Consider the following 20657-nt stretch of genomic DNA (forward strand, 5'->3'; position numbering starts at 1 on the left):
CATCCCTGTTTGTTTGTTCTTTAATTCTTCTAGGTCTTTGTTAAACATTTCTTGCATCTTCTCGATCCTTGCCTCCATTCTTTTCCCAAGGTCCTGGATCATCTTCAGTATCATTATTCTGAATTCTTTTTCTGGAAGTTTGCCTATCTCCACTTCATTTAGTTGTTTTTCTGGGATTTTATCTTGTTCCTTCATCTGGTACAAAGTACTCTGCCTTTTCATTTTGTCTATCTTTCTGTGAATGTGGTTTTCCTTCCACAGGCTGCAGAACTGCAATTCTTCTTGCTTCTGCTGTCTGCATATATTTCTTGAAATAATGGTTAACTTCTCAATCATTGGATTTGGTTCCTAAAATTGCTATAGAAAAAGGTAACCAATTTTTGAAATACACACATACACACACACACACACTCTAGTGGACAAAACTCTTGTAGTGAACATATCCTAAACTAATTCCAGTGACTTACATCCTTGTATAATCCCCTTTCCTTGAGTGCAGGAGAAACCTGTGACTTGTTTCTGACCAGCAGAATATAGCAAAGGTGATGGAATGCCTCTCTTATGATTAGGTTACATTATAAAAGATTCTGTCTTAGCAGGTAGAGACTCCCTGTGTTGGTTTTGAAGAAGTAGGCTGCCATGGTCTGAGAGAGGCAGGTGGCAAAGTGCTGTGGGCAGGTGGTAGGAGCTGAGAGCAGACCTCACCAACAGTCAGCAAAGAAATATGGCCCTCAGTCCAATAGCCATAAGGAAAGGAATTATTCCAACAACCTATGGGAGCTGAGAAGTGGACCTTTCTCCCACCCCATGGAGCCTCTGATAAAAACTCCCTTCTGGCTGACAACTGTGCTATAGCTTGGTAGACACTGAGCAGGGAACCGAGGTAGCCATGCCTAGACTCCTTACCTGCAGACAGTGTGAGATAGAAGATGGGTGCTATTTTAAGCTGCTACTTTTGTGGTATTTTTTTCTGTAGCAGGAAACTAATATAACTGCTAAATTTCATCACCTCCATAGCCAAACAACCATCAAATGTGTTCTTTTTTATTCTGACTTTATCAACTGAGTTTTGGATGGTAGGGCATTTTCCTTTTTTATTTTTTAAGAGAGGATTTTCTCACTAAAAGAAATATTTTTTTCCCTTAAGATATAATCTTAGAGGTATTTTTCTTCTCAATATATTTTCTGATTGGGGGGCTTTAACTTGTTAATAATTGAGTGCACTACAGGATGCATAAGTTAGAGTGCACTCTTTTGGGGGGGAGTATTGAAGCTGCTGGAGAAAACACATAATTCAATAATATAAAACAGACTAGAGAGTAATACAAAGAACTCAATCATATATATTTAGTGCCTCTTCATGATATTTTTATTCTAGTCCTCATCCATAAGAGGCTGGGGTGGAGCCCCTGCTGGTATTTGGGGCAGAACAAGTGGTCAAGGGCCTGAGAGAGGTGAGGCTAATTAGACCTCAGCATGCAGAACTGTCTGATATGAGTCCTTCTCATATGAGGCCAGGAACGATTTTTTTTTCCACTTGTGTATTCTCCAGATGAGTGTTTGATATTCAGGAAGTACTGATTTTTAACTGAAAGTCTGAGAGATATCAGAGAATGATGGAGCACATCAAGGATAGCATCTTGAAAGTGGTGTCCTAGTTGGTTTTTGAAGATATGGACAGCAGTTATTAATAGAGAGATTTGAGAAATAGCTCTTCTCCTGTCTTTATGTAACTTCAGGTAATAATTATCTAGTTTTTCCTTAAAAGCTGTTTCTAAAAATGTATCATTTGTAGTTTTATTCATTTGGTGAAATGTAATACTATTAATGTAATATCTTCACTTAATTCCACCTCAACCTCCTGGTAATTTTTTTCAGAATGCTTTCTGATCAATGCTATTATGCAACTTAAAGATATTATGTATGTTTCACTCTGCTGGATATAATTTTTAAATGACTCCTACCCCCTGTGTAGCATCCATCAGCTATGCATTTCCATGTTTCTCTCTTCTGCCTGGGCCTGCTGTCCTGGCACACAGAGACCTTGATGTGGAAGAAAGAGCTCTGGGCATGGACAAAGAAGACCTATGTTTAAATCTAGGCTCTGTGATCAAGCACACTTCTCTCAGGGACTTATTTTGTATAATAGGCATAATCTTTCTCCATTTGTTTATTTCTTGAAGAACTGCTTAGCCTTGAAGGAATAAAAATGCACACAAATGCTTCTCCCTGTTTCTGATGATGTAAGACCAATAGGGGAGAGGAATAAACAGATAATCTCAGATAGCCTTAAAGGGTTATAGTACCTCAGTGTTAACAGGGTGGTATTGAGGACAAAGATAATATATACACAAAAATAATTTACAAACTATAAAAACCCTCTATCACTATATGAATATACTATAACAAGTATTTACTATCTATTTCATGGTTGTACCCTATACTTTCCTCCTCTCCACTTTAGTTCAGGCTAGTGCTTTCAAAACCTATTTGAAATCTTGATTCCTTGGCAGCAATTTCTCTAGAGTCCCTTAGTCTAAATAGATTGCTCCTTTTTTTCTAATGTTATTAAATAATCTAAAGTCTCCTTGGGACATTTCTTCTGTGCTCCTAAGAGTGATCTAAACTCTGAGTTATTTACTTTTTCATGTATAAAATAGCAATTCTTTAAAATACATTGTAAGGTATTTAAGATGTCTTTTCAACTTCAGGAGTATAAATTACTTCTATGCTCAGGAGGTCAAGAACTTCACAATCTTAGAGGCAGAGAGAAAGAATTAGACAAGGGCACCAATATTTAATAAGTGGAATGCAAGAGTAAATGCAGTAGGCATTAAAAATAAAAAAGGAGCAATAGATTGCATCTGGTTGGGAGAATCAGGTAAGGCTTCTCAGAGTAAGGTCTTTAAATAAGCCTGTCAGTATTAATGACATTTCAAAAGTAAGAGGCAGGGAGTCAGCTGGGAAGAGAACATTTAAGGAAACAGCCTGAGAAAAAATGTGTTGGTAGAGCAACTGAGAGCATGTTCTTGAACATGTCAGTGTGGCTGGGACTCACACTTGGGAAGACGCTCAGTGTGGAGCTGAAGAGAAGGTGTTTAATTTGACAGACAGTGGGAAGCCACTGAAAGCTTCTACTCAGGAAGTCAACAGTGCTCAATAAATATTTCTTAATATTTTTGTTTTATTTCTACTAACTTTCAATGCCTTGCTCCCCCTCAGGAGTCACTGTAAACATTTTAAATATAATACTTTCATTGCTGAAATAAAATAAATATATATATTTCCATACTCATTGTCAGCTGCAGATCAATCGCTATTTCACAAGTTCTTTTCTTCTGGCCGAAGTCCATCTCTTTCCATTCTCCTCAGTGTCTGTGTCACTGCACTGCTCTGTGGATCTTTTACAATTACTTGTTTCAAGGATTTCCTTTAGGTCATAATTAAAGAAGGAAACACTGGTATGCGTCCTCAGTAGTGTTTCTTGAGTCATCTTTTAAAGTTCTTTCTTGTAATCAATAGGGGCATATTTCCAAAGTAGCCAGTGTGGCTCACAGATGGATCGCTTTCTAGCAATAGAAAGCTACCTTGGGGGAAGGAAACTACTTAGCCTCCTGTGTGGCAAGTACATTAGACATATATAACACAATAATTAAATTGATGAAGAGTCAATAGACTCTAACAGACTGGCAGGAAAAAATAAAAAAGCACATAAACATTCCCCTTCTCTATTTTTCCTTAAAAGTAACTTATTTTATGTTACTACAAAAACAATATCATTTTGTCAATATGTCAACTATGAAAACAAATTAATAATGCAACTGTTTACAATTCTGAAGTAATTTACAATGTCTGATAATCTTTCTATGTTCTCCTGGAAGGAGGTCTGATTATACCTGCTCATATTTCATTTATATCTAACCACTGAAGGGAAATGGAACATTTTTGAACAAAACTACCCAAAGGTATGTTAGATAAAAATTAGTAGTCTTGAGTTATTTTTATTAGCTGCTGGTACTGATGAAGCAAATCACATGATTCTTCAAGTGCCTACTTGGCTGAGCCTTGTTTCACTTCTGATTGTGTTGGGTGTAAAAAAATTTAGCATCCTGGCATGATCCACACTAAGTTCAACAAGTTTGAGAAAATCGTATCACAAGGCCATAACAATATCGTATGGAGAGGATCAAAGTGGGCCCAAGGTTCTAGGCCAAAGTCAAGGATCCAAGGAGTTTTTTTTGCCTCTAACTGCTAAGCTGTATGATAACAAGCTTCGTAAGTTTTCTGAGATACTTTAGTTTTCCCATTTATTAAATGAGTATTGACCGGGGAAGTTAGTCTTTATGTTCGCTAAGGGTGCTACCAGCTCTAAAGTTCTATGAAACGAAGTCAGTTTGTTCTTCTATAATTCCTCTGTTCCTTAGTGCAATGCTGTTGATGGTTATCACCAGCTTCTTCATAATTTTTCACTCCTCCCCAGATGCATCAAACTAAAAACAACCTATACGTATATTAAGTGTCAGAAAAAAATATTTTAAATCACAAAATTTAAGAAATATGAGGGGTTTAAAAATAAGAAATCTGGGCCTCCCTGGTGGCGCAGTGGTTGAGAGTCCGCCTGCCGATGCAGGGGACACGGGTTCATGCCCCGGTTTGGGAAGATCCCACATGCTGCAGAGCGGCTGGGCCCGTGAGCCATGGCCGCTGAGCCTGCGCGTCCGGAGCCTGTGCTCCGCAACGGAAGAGGCCACAACAGTGAGAGGCCCGCGTACAGCAAAAAAAAAAAAAAAAAAGAAATCTGGTCTGACGCCTCATTTTAGCTGGAGAAGTGAGATGGCCTGCCCATGCCATACATTTGCTATGGACAGAACCGAAGTCCAGGCCTCCCATCCTCTCGTCCTGCATTCTAAACCTTAGCTCCATGTTCACAGTTTCTGATATATTTGCTCGTCTTAAACTATTATTTGTGATTTTTTTTATTGAAATCAATTCATGTTTTTACTTCAGCATATTTATTACAAGAGGATTCTGTATATCATCATATTAAATGGAAACAGTATCAACTGCCATCAACAGAAGGTTACCATAATATGTAAAATGAACACGAAACAATGCTTCGTCATTTAGGAAAATACTTTTGTTTGCCATAAGCCTGGGGCCTATGGCAGACTCTTTTGGTTAAAACCAGAAATTAGCAAATGTTAGGAGATGTCAGCCAAGGAGCAAAAAAGAGAAACTCTTGTCTTAATGAGTTCTGAGAAACAGAAACAACTCTACTTACATGTTAGATCAAGGTATGATTCCAAGATTACTTGACTTCCCAATGTCTTGATTTCTGACTCTACTCCCACATCAATCATTTACTAGTTCTATTTCCCATTTCACTGCTTTCCAATGTTCTGCCCACCTGTAGGAATACATCATCTATATCAATGTTAAGTTGGGTGAGAAGTTGCCTGCCCTCCAGTTAATAGGCTGCAATATATAGCATGAGCTTCTTGGAGACAATGCCATAATCTGCAGGTACTGTGGAAGGCTTTTCAAAGACCTTGAAATCCTCTGAAAAGTTACTGTTTGATTCCATTAGGGCCAGGCCTGATCTCAGTTCTCTAAAATGAAACCTGACAACTGTGACTTAGGCATGGCTTATATGTGATGTAACTAGGGCAGACTTGATTCGTAGTCCAAATTTATCAGAATGTGGCAAAAAAATAGGTTATGTAACAAAAAATAGGTCACAACCTTGACTTCTTTTACTCTTAGTCCTTTAAGCCACTCTACTTCATTAACAAAGTATATTCATTCCTTATTTCCAAGTTTAAATTTCTGAGTATAATTTATAAAGCAATTCAAACAATGAGAAATATAGTGATATACTCCTGGAGAATGAAAGTGACATTTAACTCTTAGTGGTTAAAATTGTTAACTAAAAATAATTTTTATATTTTTCAAAAGCTGGTTCACGCCCAACTATATTTTCAGCAATTTAATTATTTGAAAAATATGTCCATTCAAAATTTCAAACATTTGCTTTTAAAATTAAAATAATTCAATGGTTATTGATGGGAAATTCAACAAATATGATGTTAAATGGGCATATTTTAGGGGTTTCATGAAGGAGGAACGACTTACTGATTATAAGTGGATGGTTGCACCTCACTCCTGAAACTCCTAATTCTAATGAAAAGCTACAAGCACACTAGAAAAAAAGAGAATGGGAGAATAGGCCATAGTAGGTGTTGGTTGTAAGAAAAAAAAAAAGTAATATGGAAATAAGATGATGAACTATTAAAAGGTAAGGTTTTAGATAATAAACTTCTTATCCAGAAATCTATATACAGCTCAGTACCAACTGACTATCTGAAGAGAATAAAGATGTTTTCATATATACCAAGGACACTGAAATTTAATCTTTCTCATCTTTTTTTTTTTTTTTTTTTTTTTTTTTTTGTGGTACGCGGGCCTCTCACTGTTGTGGCCTCTCCTGCTGCGGAGCACAGGCTCCGGACGCACAGGCTCAGTGGCCATGGCTCACGGGCCCAGGCGCTCCGCGGCATGTGGAATCTTCCCGGACATGGGCACGAACCCGTGTCCCCTGCATCAGCAGGCGGACTCTCAACCACTGCGCCACCAGGGAAGCCCCTCATCTTTATCTTTTACACATTTACTCTTAGGAAGATGCTAAAGGGTGTATTTCACCAACACTAGAGAGTAAACCAGACAAGAAGAAGTGAGGTATTTCAAGAGGCAGAATGTCCAGTAAAAGCAGAGGGTATTTCTGGGGCAACAGGCAAGGGAATCTTAGGTAGACAGCTGTGTAGCAAGCCTGGAGGGGCACCAAGAACACTGGAGCCGGGACAGAGGACAGCGGGCTCCAAAACAGTTGTTTCCAAGAGACAATAGACAGATTACACGATGCATCTGGCCTTGCTGGGAGGAATTTTAGAATTTGGTGGAAGGCTTTGGGGATACATTAATGTTAGTACTTAGAAATCTAAAGTGAGGGGGTAACAAACAAAGACAGGGAGACAGAGAGAGAGAGAGAGAAATACAGAGAGAGGTGGAGAGAGAGGCAATTATTATTTCAATAAAAACAAAAAGTTGGACAAGAAAATAAATAAATTAATATGATGATATATACACAATCATGAGGCTGTAAGCAATACTAATTTAACCAAAAAGTGTTTTATAACTAGATGGGGGAGATAAGTGAGGGGAGCATGTGGGGTGGAAAAGGGAGCTATAATAGAGCTGAATTGCAGTTTGCAATAGTTGAAAGTCAATCACGGATGGCTAAAAATGCTAAGAAATAATAGAACCAACAGTTTATTTAGGAATAAATATGTAAAAACCAGAAGAAACAATTAAAAGTGTCAAAAGTGGTTGGCTCAGAGGTTTGAAAGGGAAAGGTAAGGAATAATTTGACTTCTGAAAATGTTACCTTTCACTATTACTATAAAAATATATTACACATTTATTAATATGTAAATTAAAATAAATGTCTCTGCCTTGTTAAATGTATTGTTAAATACATTTATTGCTAAATAAATTGTTAATTTCTATAAACCTCTATCCACCTATATATATGTAGAAAGAAAGAGACATTCCTAGCTACTTCAAATATGCCACTTCTTCTGCAGCATTTAAGTAGCCTACATAGTATAACCTCCCCAAAGATTGGAGAGTTGAAGATAATAATCCATCTACTCTTTTGAGCCCATGATCTGACCCACATTCACATCATTAGAGAAACGGACACAGGCTAAAGCAGCTGATGCCAGTATAGTTTCTTGGGACCCTAATCCAAGAAGAGGCAGGTAACGTAGGTAGTTTGACAAATTAGCTTTTTTAACGTTTGAACTGCATTCTAGATTATAGAATTTCTTATTTCAAGCCACTGCTAATATCTTCATATAATTTGAAATTCTTTGTAAGAACTTTCCTATCTGTCAGATTAGTTCAACCTCACACAATCATTAGGAGGTTAAATGACAGATGTTATTATCCTCATTCCAATAATGAGGAAACAGACTCAAAAAAGTTAACTGGCTTCTTTGCTCTTTGTTTAGTTTTCAAAAAAGCAGAAAATAGGGCTCAGGTCTCCTATCTTCTCCACCCAAATCTTTTTTCACACTGTCAGTGATTTCCAACATACTGTCCTCAAACAAGCCAAGAAACTGAGACTAATTTTAGTGTTCAAATCCTCAGGTCCAAGTGCAATCCTGGCATTACCTTCAGAAGAACCAATAACATATCCTGCACACATGGGTACTTTTACTTTTCAAGTATACATTGATGTTGCTCTGATGAATAAAATATACATTTGTGCAAAAGTTTTTACTCAATTCACAATAGCCTTTTATCTCTGTGTATTCTCAAATCAATGAAAATTGAAAGTACCACTAATTCTATGGAGGTGGTCACAGTTTTGGATGTTGAAAGGGATGCTATATGAATAAAGTTGGGGAACTTTACACCATGCTCTCAGAGAGGCCCACCTTGACCAGCCAAACTAAAGTAAGCACCCACTCCATGCACTGTTCTCTAGCTTAGCCCCTTTTTCTCTTCACAGCATTCACCACACTCACAAGCATTCCTTTTACCTTCTGACTTGTTCTGGAGTCCACTTGGATCCATCTCTCACCTGCCACAAAAGGGTGTGATCCATGAGGGCAGAGTCAGTGTTGTGTGCACCCAGGATTGGCCTGGGGCAAAGGATGGGCTTCACCAAGCTCTGCAGACTTCATATGGAAGGAATGTTGCCACACCCATTCTCCCAGCTGGCTCCAGGCTCTATCCTCTTAGAGAGCTGATGATCACAGCGTAAGTAGTAAAACAACTGTGCCAATGAAAATGGTGACTGCTGATAGTTTTGGGGCGCTTAGCACATCGTGTTAGTACCTTACATATGTATTGTATTTGCTTCCTGGTCTGTAAGATGGGTATTACTACCTCTACTTTACAGATGACAAACTGATTCTCAGAGGAGTTAGACACCATACCCTGGACCACACCAGGAAGAGGTACTAATGCACCTCTTAACAACCTCTGCATGTTCCTAAAAACTGTCCTAACCCACTGGGTTATATTGTCCCTGGTACCACTCCAAATACATGGCATCCCACACTAGGTCACAGCTTTTTAATAAAAAAGAGAAGACCAACAGATTCCATTCAAGGGGCTACCTGTCCTCTCCTACTTCTGTGCATTCATTACAAACTCGACTCCTTTAGAATTCAACAGATGTTTCAGCATTAACTAAAATCCCCTATTATTTTTTCAATTCCTGGAGGAGGGGAGAGAAGAGGGAAGAGAGGCAGGATGCTCACAAAGGGAAGTCTGTGATGTTGAATCAGCCTCAGAGTTGAAGCACAGGCAGAGGATGCAGCTACCGCCCAGAGCAAATGAAAGAGGCACTTTGTTAGTAATGGGGGAGAGGGTTAGGGGACACAACATTTAGCTAGAAGAAAGTCAAGCCTCAGGCAGAAATCAGGGCAATTATTGAACAAATCTGGGGCATCGCATTCACTCTGAACACTAAAGAGATGATGGCCTTCTGCTCAAAGGCAAATGACAGCATTCAAATGTGTGTTCCCCCCAAACTCAGCCCCTGCCCCCTTCACCACTGGAAAGAATCAAAGGGAGTTCAGCCTGGCTCTGCCTCAGGGTTGACAAATGTGAGATCGGCCCCTCCTCATCACCACCTGATCCCCTCTGGACCTTCTAATGGTTCAGAGGGCAAAGGAATAATGCAATTTGTCAGGAAAGGGACAAATGCTGCAATAACAATGTCCACGTAAACTGAGCAAATGCTTAGTTTAATTGTCTCTACAAGTCAACCTCGCAGGAGTTAAGTTGGAAAGCTGATGATCCAAAAGAAATTATTTTCTTATCTTTTATTGAAAATTTCAAGGAAAACACATGTCACAGCCCCTCAGGACAAACCAGAGAATGGCCAGAACAAGGAAGATGGATGTCTTCCAATGTCTTGACACATCTAACTTTAAGATATTGAGGATACTATCATAACTTTCTGCCTTACATGTCCCTATTAGAGAAATAAGATTTATGTTTCTGGTCTAGGGGGCAAAAGAAACTTGGACGTCCATAAAGCGTCCTGTGTCAGTCACTCAGCCTACCTGCTTAGGGGCACAGGGGGCAGGATTTTAAAGAGAAAGTTATCTTCCTTTGGGTGGCCAGGTTTCTCTTCCTTGCAATTTGCTTTTATACATTCCCTTGACCTTTCTGGCACATTATATTACTTTTTGGTTTCTGTTAGAAGTTCCTGCAAGAAACAGTAACTCTCTAGTTTCCCGATTTTCAAAAATGAATGTACGCATGTCTTTAACATCAGGCTCCCTCACACCTACCCATAAATCTGCACACGAGAGGAAAAGCACATATATTTTAAATAATTCACATCACACAATATGAGCTTGTATTACACTGAAGGGGAAATTAGGCAAATGAAAAAGCTGCAATTAAATTGGATCTCTGTCTTTTCTCTCTATTCATAAGTTTTAAATCCTCATAGTTGACTAAGTGATGTCTAGGAGAATACAGCTGGTTATTAAGTTGGAGCTTTTCTGATGGCTTTCAGCAGGGGCAATCATGGATCCTAAACGAGTCATTATTTTCCCCCAGCAGGTCCCCTCCTGCCTGTGTCCTTATCCTTATCTCATGTTTGACTCAGGCCAAATGACTTGCAATGTGATACGCTCTTGAAGTCTTTTTATGTTCATACATACGTCTCCCCCTTCTCAAGACGCCCCCTCCTCAATTCTGTTCCTTGGGTTCACATCACTACACAAAATTCAGCTCGGATATTACCTTTTCCATGAAGCCTTCTCTGAACACATTCCATGTGGTGCAACTGTCCCACTGGGGGTACCCACTGGATCTGCTTTTCTTTTCTCACACTTTATTATAATTTTATGGTAGCCTTTTCCCCCTTTTCTGGACTGTGAGCTCCCTGAAGGAACCAACCTTTATCTTATAGCTGTTTTTCAAGTACCAAAAGTTGTGCCTGATATATATTAGTAGACACTTGATAATGTTTGTTGGATAAATGAATATATTAAGAGTATATTGAGTTGATTGGGTTTCCCTGGTGGCACAGTGGTTAAGAGTCCGCCTCCGATGCAGGGGACACGGGTTCGTGCCCCGGCCCGGGAGGATCCCACATGCCGTGGAGCGGCTGGGCCCGTGAGCCATGGCCGCTGAGCCTGCGCACCCGGAGCCTGTGCTCCGCAACGGGAGAGGCCACAACAGTGAGAGGCCCGTGTACCGCAAAAAAAAAAAAAAAAAAAGTATATTGAGTTGAAATTCACTGTATTTGGTATAAAATGAGCAGTGAAAAGTCAAATGTCTCCCCCCAAAGTTATACTGATGCCTGAAAATCTATCATTCATGATTTACTCCGTAAATGATTTATTGCCTTTTTCCTGGAAGAGTATGAAAGTGTAAATACTCGTGTGAGAATTAGCAAAGAAAGTCACCAACTCCTGACCTTGAGTAGTTTTAGGTTCCCACAGTCACCACAGAGAACTGAGAACATAAGACAGGAGATCAGAGAAAGGGCAGCAAGAGTGAGGCTAAACTGCACACGGAGCAGAGGAGAAGAGGTAAAGTCTTCAGCTTCAGAATTTTCCCCGGCATCAGCTCTTGCTTTCCATCTACAAAGCCAGGATTCTCCCTGACTTCTTTCACTTATGGGAATTGAACAAAAGTGAACAGGGCAATTTTTTTTTGAAGGTACAACAAATCTTGGTAAACAAAGAATGGAGAATCCCATGTGAACCTCTGATAAACCCACCTTCCCTCTTCACCAAACTCAATTCCCCAAACTCAAATCCCAATGCCCTTGCCATACTCCAGCCTCCTGGTCTTACACTTCATTGACTTTTTCGGAGCTACTACTTTAGTATACCTGAGGCATATCCTGTTCAATTTTTGGTATGGCCCCTCCTCTGCTTCCAGCATCTCTCATAACATCACTAATGGAAGCCAAGTGGGCTTTTTCTTGTGCTCTCTAGAGATGCCGGCTAGAGACAGCCCTGACCCATATTTCCTTGCCTACCTCCTCAGCCCTGCCTTCTCAAGGCCACCCGTGGTGGAGCCTGGCCTCCAACACTTTCCCACAGGTTACACTGCTTTCCAGAATTGCCATTCATCTGCCTCATCATTCATTGGGATCTAACATCTAATTATTCTGATGATACCACATTTGTGTGGAGGGTCTTATTACCTTCGTACTTTATTGAAGACAATGCAATAAAGAATAATCAACTGAATTCACTCTCCCAGTGGTGGGAATGAAGGTTTTAAAGCTACACAGATTGGAGAAGTTGTTTTGCAGCTCTGTCATATACCTCATTTTTGTTCTTATCACAATAATAATTTCTGCATGTAAAAACAGGTTGCTTCCAAAGAGTTGAAAACCTTTCCTCATAATCTATTTGTAAGTCTGTGCAACAGCCAAGGAATCAGAAGATCATACATTTCTCATTCCTGCATTATTAGACTACACAGCTCCCCACGGCAAACCCTGCAAATGTATAGTGTTCAATTAGGTGCAGAATGGTTCTCTGGTTTTTCTTTTAGAACAAGAGACACAGCCTGAAAATGAGAAGGATGAGTCCTCACCTTCAGAGAAAAGCTGCTTCTTAATTTGCACTGAGGCCCAAAGACACTGTAAAACTTCTCTGGATCTTATTAAATAGTGGAGGCACAAAGACAAATATGGATTTTTTTTTTTACAATCAGATCGAAGTATCACCTTAAATAGCACATGAAATTAACTTATTGAATCACTCATATGGTTGGTAAAAATTCCGAAATTAAGGAGAGAGTCTTCATTAGTTCTTTATAAACTCTCAAATTTCCTGTTTCAGTTTCCATTTCTTTTTCTTTCCAGAAAGTTACCACCCCTCCAAGAAAAAAGGGCAGATGAAATGAAAATGTAGAAGGTCGTACCAACAAAGAAATTAGGCATGCATCTAAAGGTCTACCCTGCCTGCAAAGCTGACTCTGTGCTCCCAGCACCTCCATGATTGCTTATGAGTTTCTCAAGACACAAGCTGAGTGTGGAACTCAATTGGCTTTACTATGAAGATCGTCAGCAATGATCTGAATTCTGTCAGGCAATGGGTGGTATTACCTGAACTTACTGGCACATGATGGCAAAATGCAGAGTAAAAAGAAAATACTTAGCAACGAAGGTGCTTAGACCCAACTGTTTTGCATTTTGTAATTAGGCAGGTAGAAACTCATAACTTAATATTTTAAGGTAATTTTTTTAGGTTCAGTAATATGCCTTTGAACTTAAACACGTTTTCTTCAAGGAGGTTATATAGTGCAGTGAAGGAGAAAAAATGATCTGGATAATTATGCTGAAAATATAAAGAAAAGAATTTTGGAGATTATTGTGACCTTTCTTTTACAAGTGGGAAATAAAGTCCAAATCTTCAGTACAATAATATTTACTCATCATATTAAATTCATACAACCTTAAGTCTCCTCCTTGATTATAAATCCATCGGAGCCTTGGCCACCACAACTAAAGATTTATTTCTTTCCTTATCTTTTTGATACTCTAGCCTGAGCTGTCACAGACCCTTTTAACTCTTAAAGGGAGTACCAGAAAAATAAATGTGAAAGTACCACGTAAATAATTTTTTAAAATACTAGGCATACAAAAGGTTCATTAGCCACTAATACTTGTCTCAACCTAGCCTATTTTTACTTACACCCTACTTCCTTCTTCTAGTCACAACTTCTCAGTTCAAGTTTACAAATACATTAGGACAATGATCCTCAAATGACTTGGCAAAAGGAATCACTGGAATTGTTTCCGTGATTATAGCTTCCTAGCCCTAATTTGACTTTCTGAAACCAAATCTCAGGTGGGGCTGGGAATACAGATGATTCATAGCAAACACCTGGAGTTTGCTCCCAGAACACAGGTTTCTAAGAAAAACAACAAATAAAAAAGCAAATCAATGAAAAATAGAACGAATATGTTAAAATGATTGTTCACTGATTGAGTTGATATTTATTGAGGTTCTTTCATGTGTCAGTTCTTTTCTAGTCCCTGGGTGCTATTTACACACTATTCATTAGGTTAATTGTCTAGTTTTAACAAGTTCAATGTCTCATTTTCATGAAAGCAATGATGATTTTTAAAATAAGCCTTATTACATGTATCAGAATTCATTTCCTAAATAACCTTGATGATTAACAACCTTGAAAAGTGTCCATGATGAGTCATTAGAAAGTACAGGATAAACAGGGTGAACTTATTGAGTTCAGGAAATGCAGGTGTTTAAAAGGCAACCTGAAGTGTGAACCCATCATTCTGAAAAAAGGCACTTGCTTTAAGACCAGTTTTCAAGTGTTTTGAAAATCGCTTAAAATTGTTGTTTTTTACTCTGGCAATAACTGAAAGATAATAATGTCCCTATGTCCCTCAACCCCAACTTAAAACTTCATCAGATGATGTAAAAACATTGATGGCTGGGCATGTTAAGATTAAAACAGCAGAGAATAAGTGGGAGAAAGGGGGTTTTGTAATAAATTTATTTATGAACGCCCAGAGGTCAGAAATAGAATGGAAGTTAGAAAAAGAATGGTGAATGGAATTTAGAAAGATTTAAGTCAATGTAAGGAAGAACGTTTAAGCACTTATTTCATGGATGGGCCGGCATGTCAGCAGAAACAAGGGTACCATCTCCCAGTGTTTCTGTGGGCACTCGGACTAAGGGTTTTGAAAGACTACTGGCTAAATAAATATGAGTTTTTAGAGTAAGGAAGCACCTGAAACGGTGGTGTGCACTGCAGCATCCCTAGAGAATTAGAAAGTTTAATTTAAGGAAAGTTCACTCTTCAGTGCATCCTTAAGAATCAAGTGGAACACCAAATAACTAGAGACTATCCTGGGGACAGTGATTGAAACATCAACAAAAAAAATGGGGCAATAAAGGGTGTGGATATGATACAAAATCTCTGCTGTCATGTATAAGTGTTACCTTGATTCCCTGGCTCTAGGGGATAGAAAGAAAATTAATGTGTGAAAATTAAGAAGAGATACAATTTGATTCAAGAGAAATTGGATTTCTCGGGCAATTAGAAGTTAGGTCCAGTTCGCTTAAATATATTTTTATCAGCATTTCAGAAATATGCTTTCACTTCCAAAACTTCTATGACATCATTATCAAAATGTCTGCATACCACTTGCAAGTCACTGGGCAGCAGAACAAAATATATGACATAATTAGCTTGTGCTTCTCAGAAAAATAAGCATTTATAGTATTTAATAAATAGTATTTAAAGCTGTTTGAAAGGACCCAGCAGAATGCCTATCCTGCACAAGGTAAATACTCCATAAAGATGTATGGAATGCATATAGTAGAACTAGATGAGTGCTTGTGATAGCTCAAACTTCTGTTCTAGGAATTCAAGGGGTGTTAAATCTATTCTCTCATTTATTTCTTTAAATAGCCCTATGAGGTAGATTCTATGAAACTCTCCTATTGGTGACAAACTGAGGCCAAGGAGCTTGCCCAAGGTAAGTTAAGTGCTAGAAAGAAGAACTGAACTCAAGTCTGTTCAATAGCCCAAACCACATGCTTACCCACTTGTAAGTCTGGGCTGAGTGATCTTCAGACTCCTCTTGCTCTAGCATATTTTATTTTTATATATTTCAGAAGGAGCCCCATCAGGCCCTCTGTAAGTCTGAGAAACTATAGCTCTAATGGCACACAGAAAAATGAATTGTGTATGAAAATGATTTTGCCAGGTAGAGATTTAATACATTGTTTTACATAACTTAGCACTGTAAGTCCTAAATGTGCATTAAGTTTAATCATTTGTTTTAAACGTGCCTCCCTCCACGACAGAACTCTTTGACCTGTATTTTCATTATTAATAAACTCCAGTGTTTGACATCGTGCACTTGTTGCATAGTGATTTTCACATTTAGTGAGCAGGAAAAATCATCCTCTTGATGACCATTTTGTAATTCTCCTTGAAAATGTGTCCTTGGGATGTTGTTTAGATTGATTAAAACTAATTTAGAGGAGAAAGGAGGCAAGCATCTTCAGTTCCTAAGCTGATTAGCCTAATATAAAGTCTCTGGAATTGACATAACATTTCATAGTTGTATTTCATCATTCATACGGTGATTATTCATGAAGTAGAGCCAAGGCAGGAAGGAAATGGGGGCAGGCACAAGGGAATGAATAAGTGAACGTGCATGCCGAGGACTGAGGGTATGCCTCTGGCACTATACCAAGTCTGAATAAACACGTCATTGTTACCTGTTGTTCTATCAGAGCCACACCAGTCATTTCCTCTCCCCTGACCTGGTACCAAGCACATTTAAAACTATATACGAAATGCAAAGCACAAGAGAGTCCTTAAAAATCCAAGAATGCTCTGTCAATTTTATGCAAAGAATTTGGATATAATGGAGCTTTGAGATAAGCAATACCTGTTTTCTCTCCCATAATATCAACGGCAAGAGATTAGTGACACACACCCAAGCACTCCCTAAATAAATAAGTACGGTTCATCCAAGGCATTAGCTAAATGCTTTATGAGTCTATTTGTATTTTTAGTTTTACTTCTCAAGACGCCTACTTCTCAAAATTGCCTAGGGAAGCCCTAGGCAATTTTTAGAATAAACTTGGTTAGGAATTTTAAGAAACACAAAATTAAGAAAGAACAAAAAGAAAATGTATTGGGCTTCCCTGGTGGCGCAGTGGTTGAGAGTCTGCCTGCCGATGCAGGGGACACGGGTTTGTGCCCCGGTCCAGGAGGATCCCACATGCCACGGAGCGGCTGGGCCCGTGAGCCATGGCCGCTGAGCCTGCACATCCAGAGTCTGTGCTCCGCAACGGGAGAGGCCACAACAGTGAGAGGCCCGCGTACCGGGAAAAAAAAAAGAAAAGAAAATGTATTACAGGTAATCATGCTGCGATCTCAGTCCATCTGCATAGGGATGCCAGCTGGGGATGGGGAGTATGTGCACAACTGTCTTCTGCTACATTAACATGAATATCGTTTATTGAACAAGCACCAGATGCCCATGGCTCTGACTCCTGAGCATTTATACAGAGAAAAGGTAAAACTTTGGAGAAACTTTTCCAGTGACAGTGAGAGGCCAACACCAGGCAAATATCTCAGACTAACTCCACTCCTCCCTAAACCACCGCCCTCCCCACAGGCCAGCCTTCCTGGACTTCAGAATGTTTTTCTGCTGCTCACTTTCTGTGTCATTGACTTGAGTTTGTTTCGGGAGCATCCATTTTCATTAGGTGAGACATAATAATCTTTGATATTTTTGACATCCCTTAATTTTTTTCTCATAGATACTTGGAATTGAGATAATGTAAACAAAAACATAGACTTCCTTAAAGTCAATATTCTGCCAGCTGAAACATTAGGATATCAAGTTTGTGATAAATGATTGATGGAGATGGAGTAAACTACATCCATGCGGTTTTTTCGTTGGTTTCTAAATATTCCCTCTAGCTCACCTGGTTTTATATCAGGGAAATTCAGATGACAAAGTAACCTGGCTATTATGTAAACATATATAAAGTAATTCTTAATTTCCTAAGATGATGAAAACCACAAAAAACTCAAATAATTATCTGAAAACCCAGTACTTTACTCCATTTGCCTTTTTGCCCATAGATTCTTTATGATAATATGAACTTTGTTTTCTAGTAAACCATTTACTAGTGATCAGAATGAAATCATAATTGATCTTTCAACTTGAGTCTTCCCTTTAAGCAGAGGTGAACACTAAAAAGAGGTTGTGTTCCCTCCAACTCCAGGGACAATATTCTATGGTTCTCTGCAGCCTAATGCAGCTGGCTGCCAGCAAAGGATTTCTGGTAAATGCTATTTATGCCCACTCAATTAAAGTAAACGGATATTTATTGAGCTGTACAGAAGACAGAATGTTGCAGTAATGTGGTAATGCAGTCACCACCTTCCCACCCTAAAGACCCTCAACTTTTCTTCTTTCAGAGCTCGGCACCCAGGGAATTCATTCCTGGAGTGGTTTTCTGGTACATGTTGAACATTTATAAAATACTAATTACTCCTGATGCTATAATGGATATACTAGATAATAAAAATATGTAAAACAAAGGATTCTTGCCCCATAGGATTCTTGCCTTCTAAAATATAAGCCCAGAATAATTCCATAGTTCTTTTAGAAATGGGTAGCATGATCTTGGTTACAAGATAAATAGAAAGAACTTGACATGCAACACAATATTTCCATAATTTTGATGGTGTTTTTATGAAGAAATGGCATTTTCAACATTTCCACTTGAGAGGGCCTGAGAATAAATACAAAGAATCAAATATAAAAACAAAGCGTTAGTAAACATTTAGAATTTGTTAGTTTATTCTGCACTTACTGTGTGTCTGAAAAAAAGATGGATCAGGTTAAATTAGTCTTATTTGAAAAGTATTACAAATGTCTACCCTCTAAAATATGATGAAAACTCACTGAACAAGTACCAAGTCAGTATCTTTAGGTTCCAATTCCAGCTCTTCTTCCTTGTTACATTCATTGGGGATGTCTGACATAAAATTCAGGCAGATTTAGTCTATTTTGTAAGCAATTTCATTGAGAATGTCAGATATATTTGTATCAAAGAGAACACATAACCAAAAAAATCAATATTTTCATAAGTCTAGAGATTCAACAAATTTAATTTGTTTTAGCTACCAGTACTTGCACACTTTTATTTTTGAAAAGAGGATTGATAAATATTTCCCAGGAAAACTTTATGCAAGTATGTTTTATTGATGCATATGCTAAAACATATGAAATATTTTTTAGAGTTCTGTATTGGTTTAAATTCATTTATTTGTTCATTTTGTTTTCCTTTACTTTAAATGGGAATCTTTTTCAGTTTTTATTACAATGAGCTATAATAATTTTAAAAAATGTAACAAAAATTGCCTTCAACACAGAGGTCCTGCAAACTTAGTAGAAAACATACTTTTTCATGGAGGCATCTATATACTTGTTCTGTGAGTAACATGGAAAAGATACATGAGACTCAAAGAAGGACCAGAAAAGGAAAATATATATAATCTGGGTTACATTTTTAAAAGAGCTTAAATGAAGAAAATTCTCCAGTAAAGAAAAAAAGCTACTTTGATCAAATTCTATAAATCACATGATGAACACCTGAGATTAGCAAACCAAGGCCATTCCAGAATTTAATTTCAGGTCTACCATGTATTAGATGTTGAGATTTAGGGCCAGTTCTCTGAAAGATCTAACTAACCTCAATCTCTATAATGCTCTAGTTCAGTCTTTCTACTTCATCTGGGCAAATATCAATGTAAGTAATGCTTTTCCCTTTCCCAGTTATCACACATGTACTTTTCACTCATTTCTGTCTAAACAAATTACTCTGCATCCTCAAAACTTCCACATGATCTTTTTGGAACAGACTTTCCTGCCTCTAGTTACTGTAAAAGTCTCTTTCCTATTGAATACCACTTACAACTGTAGAGTATTCTTCATAAAGGTAAAGAAAGACCTAGCAAAATGTGAAGGATAATGTCTGAATCAATGGCTTTGCAGACGGAGTGACAGAGAATAGTGGACACCTCAACAAGCCCACTTTTCTCTGTCACTCGTCTCCTTCCTCCATTTCTGGAATTTACTTTTCAACATGGTTAGGGAAGTAAAAATAAATTAAATTCAACATATTTATTGGACATCTATTTGAATGTTTAATCTTATTTCAGGCATTACGGTGATGAAAAAGAAATTTTCTTTTGGTTTCTGCTCTTAAGTAGCATATCTGTTATTAGACACCTGATACAAAACAAGAATCAGAAAGTAAAAATCAAAATTACTTCTCACTCATTTCTACTACACACTCTGTTTTTCATACACACACAATGTTAATTGTTAACTACAATAGTTTTCATGAGAATATGAAATATAATGGTGTTTAGCAAAATGTTTATGAATAATTTAATGTAACTATTTCAGGCCCCCAATGTAATACTCTTTTTACTGTGTTTTCCAAAGCTCTCAGTAAGATAATTATGCTGCACGAAAGAGCCCCTAACATATTCCCTATTATGAATTTTATGGTTCATTTTACTGAAATACTTCTTCCTTTCATTATTATCTAGACTTGGATGCTTTCTTTCCTCTAATACTTTACTACCAAGACAGGAAATCAAGTTGATAGTGGCCTATGGATCATAACAAGTTCATCTGTTTGCACTGGTGGAAGATCTGTGGTAAACAGCAAGGGCCAGCTGAACACAACATGTCAGACGTGCTGACTGGTCCCAAGACAGCAGGCAACATGCAACAAAAAAGAGAAGTTCAAGACCTCACTGACGACAACAAGCTGCAGCAACAGCTTCCCAGCTGAGTGACACGAAGCCTATGATGGAAACATTACTCGTTTAGGTAGGCACACATGAAATATTAATTTCCTGGATCGTCTGCATTTGCATAGTAATAATAAGTTCGCCTTCTTAGCTTGTTCTGGCCTCAATTAGCAATTCTACTGTCATACCTGAGACTTGGGGAAGGAAAGAGAAGAGAAGGTAGAAAATGTCCCTCTGGAAACAGCAACACTAATGGAGCTTATCACTAC

The 20657-nt window shown here is 38.2% G+C and overlaps 1 protein-coding gene across 3 annotated transcripts in view; it reads right to left on the minus strand.

Moving 5' to 3' along the window:
- UNC5C (unc-5 netrin receptor C) overlaps positions 1-20657 on the minus strand; it is a 406146-nt gene that overhangs the window by 254442 nt on the left and 131047 nt on the right. The window contains exon 1 of one of the 3 annotated variants that reach the window (XM_060115249.1): positions 8604-8686. The exons of the other annotated variants lie outside the window; for them this stretch is intronic. Within the exon in view, the coding sequence (XP_059971232.1) occupies positions 8604-8637 (34 nt within the window). The 5' untranslated portion in view covers positions 8638-8686. Of the gene's footprint in view, positions 1-8603; positions 8687-20657 lie in introns of those variants that run through there. 3 annotated transcript variants of the gene reach the window in all.

Source organism: Mesoplodon densirostris, chromosome 1, assembly GCF_025265405.1.
Source record: "Mesoplodon densirostris isolate mMesDen1 chromosome 1, mMesDen1 primary haplotype, whole genome shotgun sequence".
NCBI lineage: Eukaryota > Metazoa > Chordata > Mammalia > Artiodactyla > Ziphiidae > Mesoplodon > Mesoplodon densirostris.